The sequence below is a fragment of the Accipiter gentilis genome, chromosome Z (assembly GCF_929443795.1).
Source record: "Accipiter gentilis chromosome Z, bAccGen1.1, whole genome shotgun sequence".
NCBI classification, from domain to species: Eukaryota; Metazoa; Chordata; class Aves; order Accipitriformes; family Accipitridae; genus Astur; species Astur gentilis.
In genome coordinates, this window is record NC_064919.1 from 49744865 (window position 1) to 49755178 (window position 10314).

Genomic DNA, 10314 nt, shown 5'->3' on the forward strand with positions numbered 1-10314 from the left:
GCCCTACACAAGGTGAGGCAGGTTGCGCCCCTGAACATGGAGGTCCACAGTGGAGCAGATAACCACCCTGCAGTGTGTGGAGGACCCCAGGCCAGAGCAGGTGGATGAAGGGAATGGGGAGATGGAGGAAGGGAAGAGAGTGAGGAGTAAGGAGTGGCAGAGATGTGTGATGAAATGACTGCAACCCCCATTCCCTGTCCCCCTGTGCCGCTCAGGGGAAGGAGGAGGAGAAAATCAGGAGTGAAGTTGTGCGCAGGAAGAAGGGAGAGGTGGGGTGAAGGTGTTGAAGATCTGTTCTTATTTCTTACTATCCTACTCTGATCTGATTGGCAGTAAATTAATTTCCCCAAGCCAAGTCTGTTTTGCCTGTGACAGTAATTGCTGAATGATCTCCCTGTCCTTATCTTGACCCATGAGCCTTTCATTTTATTCCCCGTGCCCACCCCTTCCAGTTGAGAAGGGGGAGTGATGGAGTGGCTTGGTGGGCACCTGGTGGCTAGCCAAGGTCAACACACCACAACCATCCAAGTATGAGCTAATCTCTCGCAGTTGCACCCCTTCCAAAGGGAAATAAAAATACAGTTTAAAGTCAGACAGTCCATCACTGCATTTGAACAAATGCGACTTGAAGTATTTTTACTGCAAAACAATAATACAAAATAGTATCTGGAAGCACTTTGTCTTAAACACAGCTTTACATAGTTGTAGTCTGTTTAAGAACTTTTTCTTATATACAGGTTTAGGGCTCTTAATACTGTTAACAATAAAGCATTACATTTCCATTACTGTGATCAGTTCAGCTGACACATAGTAAGTAATATAGTCCATCCTTTGCTCTTCATGTCCGTAGCTTGATTTTTATTCTGGCTGATAAAAATGTAAGTTATTGTACAGAAAATGTAAGAGTTAATACTATTTATTCAGCAACCAAACATGATTCAACTTCCCAGCTTCCTAGTTTAAACATATGCATATCAATCCTATAACAAAGCTTTAACATACATTTAGCATACTTTCTGAACACTTTCATTACTGTAATTTCAACCTAAGCTATGAATATTAATATGAATTATTTCTTCTTTCCTCCTCCCTGAAGCATGCATTTATTGTCTAGTAGTCTGTGTCATCCCAATCCTTGATCTCTGCACAATACATGTACTTAATCTTGTTAGCGATGCATCTGCATTCTCTCCGACAGCTTATTCCCCCATCTTTTTCCAACAACCTGACTTCCCTTCAGGTTTGGATTTTTTTAAATATCCATTCTCAACTGGTCCAACCAATACACAACACAAAAATTACTTGACAAACACCACAGAGATACTTAGCAAGTCTAAGTAAGTTCAGTTCTGATGTATTCAGTAACACCTTCAGTTACTGAATAACAGCTTATACAATCTTAAACTTACTATTGCCTCAGCATATAGCTAGTTCCTCTACCCATGTTTATCAGTGATTAGAAGCTCATAAAAATATTAGAAGTAATCACTGTCATTCCTATACAAACACTTCAAATTGCATTCATTCATGTTCAGATGTACTTATCAATCCAGCAGAACTGCATCTTTACTGTTTAGTTTTACACACAAAAATATATTTATATTCTTTAAAATGTACACATTCAATCAGATTTAAAGATAAGCCAAAGCATGACTGGTTAAAGGAATTCTAAATAATGATGCATTGTTGATACTACCCAACAATATTTGAGGCTTACAGAGTTAATAGTCACTACAAATCCACTTGTGTTGTGTGAACTAGTATTATGGATGTACACATAACATCTGCTCAGTTGGCCTGCCAAGTATGACAGTCTTGGGGTTTTCAATTCATATCAAATGGAACCCAGGCTTTCTATATTATCATGCTGTGACCCGCTGATCTAAAAATAAAAATAAAAAGTACACATTTAACCTGTAGTGTCACTTCGCTTTTTGCATGTGACACCACTGTGTATTAGAAACTAATGCCACCAACACATCTTCTTTCATCAATGTTTTGCCCCATATTCCTTCTGTTCCCCCTTCTTTTATTATTATTTTATCACTAGATAACAGTGGATTCACCTATTATTTCAGAACATCCAGTTTCAATGAACTTAAAGCTTATGATGACTTTGAGTAGTGGGCAAACATGTATAAGGACTGTAATACATAAGGAGATACAGATCTATATAATACTTGCAGTTATTTTCATATAAAAGGATTAGCTTCTTGTTAACTTGGAATGGGATAAGCAGATTCAATTTCCAGTAACATTACTTACTTCCTTCCCTCAGCTTTTTTAATTCCTGTATTATATCACTATACACACAGGATAAAAGCTCCTCTTGGGATTTTGTGCCATCCAAATAAACTAAGAAAGACGAAAGAAAAAGTTTTCATGAATTCTATACCTGTTATCTGTAATGGCAATTGGCAAAGTTTTCAGTATTTCTATGGGTGCCATCAGAAGAGATGAAAAAATAAAAACCAAGAACAGTACCTCCCTTTTCTTCTTTCCCAAATTCATTTTACATGTTAAAAAACAACATAAAGGAAAAGTATTCTAATTAAGAATTAATTTACAAATTTTTTGTGGTATAGAAGTCTCTATAAAGGCAGTGGTAATAACGTTAGGACAGTGGAGCAATGGAATAATTCAGCAGAAATGTTCCTGTGCAGTGGAAGACCTCAGGTTCTTCCTCAGCTTCAGGGTTTGAGCAAGTCAGGGAACCGCAGTGCCATTCCCATGCTCACAGTACAGTAAGAAGCTGTGTGCTGATGAAGCAGCCACCTGACTTCTCTTTCCTCTGGCCCCTACTCCAGAAGTGGGCAGTTCAAGAGCTGTACAAGCGTGAACATTACACAAGCTCATGTCAGTGTCCCATCATCTGGCCCAGCTTTGACGCTTCTCATGCAAGACTGGTGACTGTAGTGTGTACAGTCAGCACCTAGGAAATATCTTCAGCTTATTATAGGACTTCAACCAGAATTTCAGTTCCATTCTGATGAATTCTGCCAGTGGATCATCTATCGTTTCAGAAGCTTCCTATTTAGCTATACGTATGTATGCACACATGCACACACAAACTAGCTTGTTAAATGGACTTAATTAGTGATCAGAACATTTCTATTTTTTAAGTTCATAATTTTCATGTTAAAAAAGCAGAAACCCTACAGACTTGAAAAATAAACCAACAAAAGGTCCAAACCTACTGTCCGAGTGCCACAAAAACATTTGAACAAAACTTAATCCCATTCAAAAAAAAACCACAACCCCCAAAAACCTGCACAAGTGCCACATTGCAAGATTTTATAAGTTTAAAATTAAGGATACCATACCAATGTTACTTGCATTCTCTTCCAGTTCTTTTTTATATTTCAGATACATAGGCCACACGTGTCCATCGAAGTACCCCGGTGTGTCTGCTGGCTGATAGACTCTGGTGCTACACAAAAATATATTTGCTTTCCCATACAAGTTTTACATTTTCCCCTAGTTTCAGCTAGTTTAATAAGAGCATCTATCCAAAGTAAAAAAAAAAAAAGACTGGCAGGCTGCATAACTGTTGGAGCAACAGTGGCTCCTTTGTTTTAATATAATCTGTGATACTGAACTCTTGCTAACTTACCTATTTTTGCCAATCAAATTACATTTAAGATAAGGTAAAAGTTTGGGGTTTTTTTTAGTTGAAAGAGGAATTACACATAAATTAAGCTGTGTGGAAAGTGTTATCAAACAAATTACTTTTTCTTTCTTTTTTTTTTTTTTTTTTATTGGGTATACAGGTTTCTCAAGTTTTAAATGACTAGCGGTTTTGTCTAGTCACTTCCAGCCTGGGCACTGAAGTCCCTTAAAGGTGAGTCTAGTGAGAACCAAGAAAGCAGAATCAACCAAAGCTAGCTGAATAGATGATTTCTTCACCCAGCCAGCAGATTCAGACTTCATACACATGTATTGCTCCAAGCACATGGTTTTCCTCCAAACTTGGAGCCAAGTCAGACGATGGCTCAATAATCTAAATCAGATATACAGTACAACTAATGCACAGCCTAAACAAAGTGTACAATAAACCCACACATGAACATTGTTACTTTAACAATAATCATCGTGTTGCTGTATTCAACCAAAGATAAGACTGCTTTTTTTAACTGTTTCTCATTTTAAATCTGGTTTAACTCCAATATGCAGTCAGTAAGAATTTATCTGGACAACAAATTATCTTTTCAGTGTTTATAAAACACTAATATCCCTGTGCTCCAAAATGCAAAAAAAACCCCAAACCAACCCTCCCGCCATCTCTGCATGCTTTTGTTAATGTTGGTTAAATACCCACACAGTCTTCCCTGGGAATCACAGAAGACAGATGATCTTAATAGCTTACATTTGGCAAGCACTGAAGAAAAGCTAGCACAAAAGAACCACTCCAGCTTACGGGGTACAATGAACCTCTGTGAGCAATAACCAAATAATCTTACCTCCTTCTCCTTTTGCACTCTTCATAAGGAAGGGTCAAAAAATATCTTCTATTCCACAGTTCATTAAGTGGCCTAAGATAATAAAATATTTAGTTGCCACTTCCTTTTTAGGGCAGCTTTTAATATACCAGGTTACATGTTACTGCTTACTCATAATTGTATAGCAGAAAGCCTTCAACAATCAAAATATAAACATCTTCTGTATCTTTCAGATTGTCGCATGTATTCTGTGGCTCTTGCGTCACAACACCTAAGCTTGTTGGGCTTTTCATCCAATTGCGAATACGTTTCACCATTTCATCCATATAGAGGGCATCAAGTACTAGATGAAAACAGAAAGTTAGGCACACCTTAAAAACAGAGAATAAAAAAACCCAAACAACAAACCCTTAAGTACTCCTAGGTTAATCAGTAAGAATCAAATAATCTACATACAAGTCTAAATGAAAGGGAACAGGATTACCCCTGAAATTCTCTCTCAGGCATACAATTAGTTCCATGTTTGCAACTGATGATACCCTGAAACTAAAGCTTTCCCCAGGGTCAGGGTATTTCTGGTGGATGTGGTCTCTCTCAACTCTGTAGCACTAAAAAGTGTGTGAACTCGTTTCACAGCCTTTCCCTTGGCAACAGAAACTGCATGGACTGTTCTCCTATTCCAAAAAACTTGTGAAAACTTACTTACCCCAAGACCTCCACCCTTCTGCCAATTGTCACTGACAGAGGCGAAGGGAGCGGATGCTCAATATTTTTGCTTTGGGTTTTTACTGTGTTCAGGTATTTGGAGGGTGGGGATGGATGGATTGAAAGGAGGCTGGCATACAAAGCAAAACAGGGCAGTATAGCAACTATTTTTGTCTGTAGGTATGTAAGAACATATTGAGTAAATACTGAATGGTAAAGAGAAGGCAGCCTTTGGGTAACACAAGGGCAAACACATTTTAGAGGAGCTTGTAAGAGCAGCATTAAACCCAGATATTTGAACCAGAATGTCCAACTTATCCCTCCAGTTTCACATTTCAGTTTCATGAAGTCTAGAACTTGAACCAAAGACTGCATAGCTGATAAGAGTCAGTTTTCAGATACAATTTAAGGTTCTGGCCAATGTTTTGAGTAATACATTTTGTTATCACCAAGTATCAACAGAGATTAGCTAATAAGCAACTGTTCACAACTAGATAAGACCTGAACCAAAGCACTGGCCTACAGTGGATTTGGATCTAGAAGTTTCTAAGACTAAATTGGCACGTTGAGACAGCATTAACCATGAACTTCAAAACACTTGGTCTGTATGTGAGATCTGACAGATATAAACGTGTCAGGATCAGACCCAAGTTTTGAACGATTTGGAATATGACAATGAAAGAGACTCAGTGGTGATATCCCCTGAGTTCATTATCAAAGTGAGAAAAAATAAAAATCCATCATTACATGGAAAGTGATGAGGTTAAGCTTATGCCAGTGCTGCAAGCCAAGACTTCTAAGTGAACAGCACCATTTGCTACTGCACCAGATGCAACTGTAGAAATAGAGGAAAAGATTAAAAAGAGAGAAGGAAAGGTCAAGCACTAACTTGAGCTGTTTACTAGTTCAGCAAGTTTTCTTATTTATCTCAGTGACCTGAAAGAAACTGAGCAAGGGAATGCTCTGAAACAACCATTTGTTTCCTGCCTTGCTCAGAATGGAAGAGGGGCAGGGGGTAGAGGGGAAGAAGTGTGGAAGCTCAGCACAACAGAATTTCAGTCCAATTTTCAAAAGCAACGCATCAAAGTTACTGACCATCATATAGCTTAAATCCACGTTCATCTGTTTCTACTTCAGACTCTGGCTGAAGGGGAAAAAAAATGAATATTTTCAAGGCTGCTTTTATGACCACTGTCACAGGTACATACTCTTAGGTTACAAACATAAGTGTTATACACTTTTTTATCCCAATTGATTAAATTTCTCTTCAAAATTAAACTGCTGTATACAACTGTTAAAATACAATACAAACACTTTATTAAATCTAGAACAACAAATTCTCCAAATCATACCTCTTACATTCATTAGAGCTTTACTTCAGAAATACGAGCTCCTTTACCTTCCTTAATAAAAAACTCCAATGTCAATGCAAAAGTTGTTTTTCTGTTTTGATTTGGGAGAGAAAGAACTACCTATTGCTGTATGGGTGTAGGGTTAACACAATATCATTAACTTCATTTAGAACAAAGTATCTTGAAAAATGCATCCAACGTATATCCATTCCTTATTTTAAAAGGGAATCAAAGAAGACAGTAAACTTCTTTTTTGCTCAGTATACTCAGTGGTTTTGATCACTGGAATTTCAATTACCCCAGTGTTCATTTTATTTCTCTTTCTCATTAAGTTAACATTATTTTAAGCAGCATCAATTTAAAAAGTTTTATCAATAGGAGAACTGAAAAGAGAAGAAATGATACTAAAAATCTGCTCGAGCCTACTTTTACCTATCAGGTCCTTCCATCAATAATGTTACCTTAAAGAAGTCATCTTGAGAGATTATGTCACAGTTGGGAAGCATTTTCTTAAGCTTTTCTGCCAGCGTTGTTTTCCCCCCATTTGTTACACTGAGTTAGAAAACATAGTAAAAACTGCATGAAGACAAACCCCAATCTTCTAAACATATGTACAACCTCACACACACACTTCTATATAGTTAGATAAAAAGACATGAACCAAACCCCCCCAGAATTTTATTCACATTAAATACTCTCTACCTCTAGAAATTTTCTGGCAGGTTCCAACAGCTTTCAGACAGTAAATCTAGCAGTGCCAAGAAAGAGGTTAGAGAGAGATGATACCTGAGACCTCCAGCAGAGACCGAACAATTTCTTAAATGTTACATGCCATAAAATGACACAATTATAAGTTGTATTTGTAATCTATTTTCAAAAAATATCCGTTCAGAAATAGAAATTACATCACTTCATTGAGCTGTAGAGGAAATTTAATTTGCTAATACTTACCCTCCAAGGCCAATAACCAATACCTTCATAGTTTGTTTTCTCCTCAGTTCTTCCTTTTCACTGTGAAAAATAGTAGCCAGTGAAAACTCTTAATTCAGCAACAAGGAAAGCAGCTATTGTATTAAGAAATACCATTTATAGATAAGCATTATTTTCTGTCCTTTTTTTCCTTTTTTTTCTTCTTGCAAAGCTACTGTCAGAACCTCAACTGCTTGTTCTAATGCTAACAAAAAAACCTGCAACATACATGCCGCTTCACAGATTTCAATGCATTTTACCTTAGACATTATTTTAATCATTTGGGGAGAACTCTGAGAGACTTAATTCTACCAATATTAGTACTACAGAAGTCCCTAAAGAAAAGTACAATCACTAGCTCAAGCATTAATGATATAAAAAAGACTAGGTAAGCAGAAGCTGCGGTGGCAAAACAAACAAAAAACTTCAACAAGAAATGTGACATATTGAGGAGAAAGATGTTTTTAAAATTTCATTAACGGTTATAATAAAGATTATGTTCAAAGACTCTTTTATGAATCTGGTCTCAGCAGTGTAAGAATTCACCACTCCCTTGTTGTGAGAGTTAACAGCACAAACCATGCAAGTGCTCCTCTTCTGCTCCACCACAGAATAATCTGAAGTCATTAAAACTACTGTAAGGGCAGTTTAAGCCATCCTAGCTTACTTAGCACTGAGAAGTACTAGATAGCACTCAATCTTCTCCAGAAAAGACTGAGACTCTGAAAAAGGTTACATTTGCCCACCCATATCCCTGTTGCTGCCAAGAAACCAACCCTTAGGCTCTGGCTGGCTGAACACCTTTGGTGGTCAGAGCTGCCAGAAGACACAATCCTGTCTTTCCCTGACTCTTCTCCTAGAACTTTCTTCTAGAGCAGGTGTTTGCAGAGTCCATAGTGAACTATACTGGAAAACTACTCCAGCTGAAAAACAATTCTGCAAAGGAGGAGGGAGGGGAAGAATGTTAGTATTCAGCTGAAAAAAATTCCCTCCAGTTTACGATCCAGTTACCCGTGCCTGGAACAGTACGGTGTAGCAGAAGGACAGGTAGTAATGGGGCTGCTTCTCTTGGCAGCAGAGCTAATCCACAGAGTTTGTCAAGCCAGTTTAACATTTGTCAAGCATTGCTTTCCATGAGCACACATCAGTTAATAACTGTTTAACCACATGCAAACACCCTGTTTTTCACCTGCTCTGTCCTCCTAGGTCACATTTAAAGAGGTAGGGCCTATGACAGCTAAGACCTGAAAGGACTGAGCAGGTAACACCATCTCCCCTCCCTGACAAACAAGTATCTGTACTATACTAGACAAGAAGACAGACTGTTACGGGGCATCAGCAGGGAAGTAAACCCGCACTATTTCTGTGAAAGTAAGTTTTAATAGTCATTTAGGCAGAGTCTGAAGTAATAATATCCTTTTGCATTTGGTGCAATGACTGCAAGTTCAACTGTTTCATGGGTCTGTTATATGATCTTTGCATGGTTGCTTTATATGTTTTTTCTGTTAAAAAAAAAAAAAAAAAAAAAAAAAAAGACATACTGACTAGTCCAAGTTATCACCAGTATGATTGCCATAGCTCTGCAGTGGTGCTGCACACCTACAGTAGTTGGCACTGGCAAGTTTTTATATGTTACCAGGCAAGGGTCTTCTAAGAATATTGTAATTCTCAAGTCCAGTGATGCATTGCCTGTTTATGGTAATTGGCTATCTATCCAAAGAGTGCAAACAGATGATCTGTTCTCAGGAAGTGATGATACTCAGTCCATTAGAAAAAAACCCAAACCCAACTCTTTTCTAAAAACCATCAGTAAGGTTTGTGTTCCAGAGGATTAGCCTTTGACTTATAAAAAATGCTTCGTAACAATCTAAATAAAACCTGGACACACGTGCTGAGCTTTGGACTCTAATTTACGTCATTGTCCATACGAAAGTTAATCCCAGTTTAAGGCAAAAAAACCACCGGGATGAAAAAACCCACCAACTCCTCCTGCCCCCGGAGTAATGAGTAACACAAATGGCAAATTTGTCACCAGTGTTGCAACGCAGAAGTCCTGAACGACTCTGCCCGGGCTCGGCGTAGCATCTTTAAACAGAACATAAACCCACGATAACCCTACCGTAGGACGGCTATCATCGCCCTGTTTTTAACGGCATAGCGTGACAAAGCTCCAGCAGCACACGGTAACTAACAGCCGAAGCACGCTTCCTTCTAGGCACCGCCACCAGACCCGGGTAGGAATCGTCTCTCCCGGGCACCAAACCCCCACTCGAGGGCTGGCGGAGGGGCCAAGGGGAGCGAGCGCACGCCGACGGCCACAGAGCCCGCACCCCTCCCAGCAGCTCACAGCGCTGCAGCGCCTCTGGGCTGAACCCTTAACCTAAAAGACACCGGGGTGGGGGGTGGGGGGTGGGGTGTGTACCCGAAAGAAGCCGCTCCGCCCGAAGGGCTTCCACGCAGGCGGAGCCCCCGCCTCTTACGCCCAGCCTCGGAGCTGTCCAAGGCGTGCCTACCACCCAGCCGGGGCGGCCCCCGCCGGCACGAAGCTCCCGTCACACGCCCGGGACGGGGCAGCTCGCAACCCACCGGTGTCGCCGGGCCACGGCTGGCCTCGGCTCGGCTCGGCGCCCCGCAAGTACGCGCCCGCGCTCCTCGGCCCTCGACGCCGCCAGCCGCCCCGGGGGCACAAGCCCCACCGCTTCGCGCGCCCCGCCGCTGCCCCGCCCCAGCTGCGCACCCCCCCGTGGCCGCCTCCGCAGGCCGCTCGCCCCACCCGCGGGGGCACCCGCCGGTGGGGGGGGGGGGTGGGTGGGTGGGGCAACAGCGAGGGGCGGGGCGGGGCGTCGGCG

General features: G+C 40.5%; 1 protein-coding gene across 6 annotated transcripts; it reads right to left on the reverse strand.

Moving 5' to 3' along the window:
- Positions 1-607: 607 nt before the first annotated feature.
- On the reverse strand, positions 608-10114 carry NMRK1 (nicotinamide riboside kinase 1). Of its 6 annotated transcripts, XM_049795506.1 has the most exons (9): positions 9585-9784; positions 7448-7507; positions 6958-7048; positions 6240-6288; positions 4611-4782; positions 4461-4532; positions 3324-3430; positions 2266-2355; positions 608-1882 (listed from the first exon to the last, which is right to left on the reverse strand). In XM_049795506.1, exons 1-9 carry the CDS (start codon positions 9599-9601, stop codon positions 1863-1865), a joined length of 678 nt encoding a protein of 225 aa, XP_049651463.1. In that variant the 5' UTR covers positions 9602-9784; the 3' UTR covers positions 608-1862. The 6 variants fall into 6 exon arrangements, with proteins under 6 accessions (XP_049651463.1, XP_049651469.1, XP_049651465.1 ...); XM_049795512.1 differs by lacking the exon at positions 2266-2355; XM_049795508.1 differs by lacking the exons at positions 608-1882; positions 9585-9784 and adding an exon at positions 10052-10114 and having other exon boundaries at positions 2272-2825.
- Between the last annotated feature and the right edge of the window lie 200 nt (positions 10115-10314).

Coding starts and splice junctions, on each gene's coding strand:
- NMRK1 (XM_049795505.1), bottom strand. Junction 6,289..6,957: donor CTCAAGATGACTTCTTTAAG/GTAACATTATTG, acceptor TTTCCCCTTCAG/CCAGAGTCTGAAGTAGAAAC. Junction 3,431..4,460: donor GAGTGCAAAAGGAGAAGGAG/GTAAGATTATTT, acceptor ATTTTTGTGTAG/CACCAGAGTCTATCAGCCAG.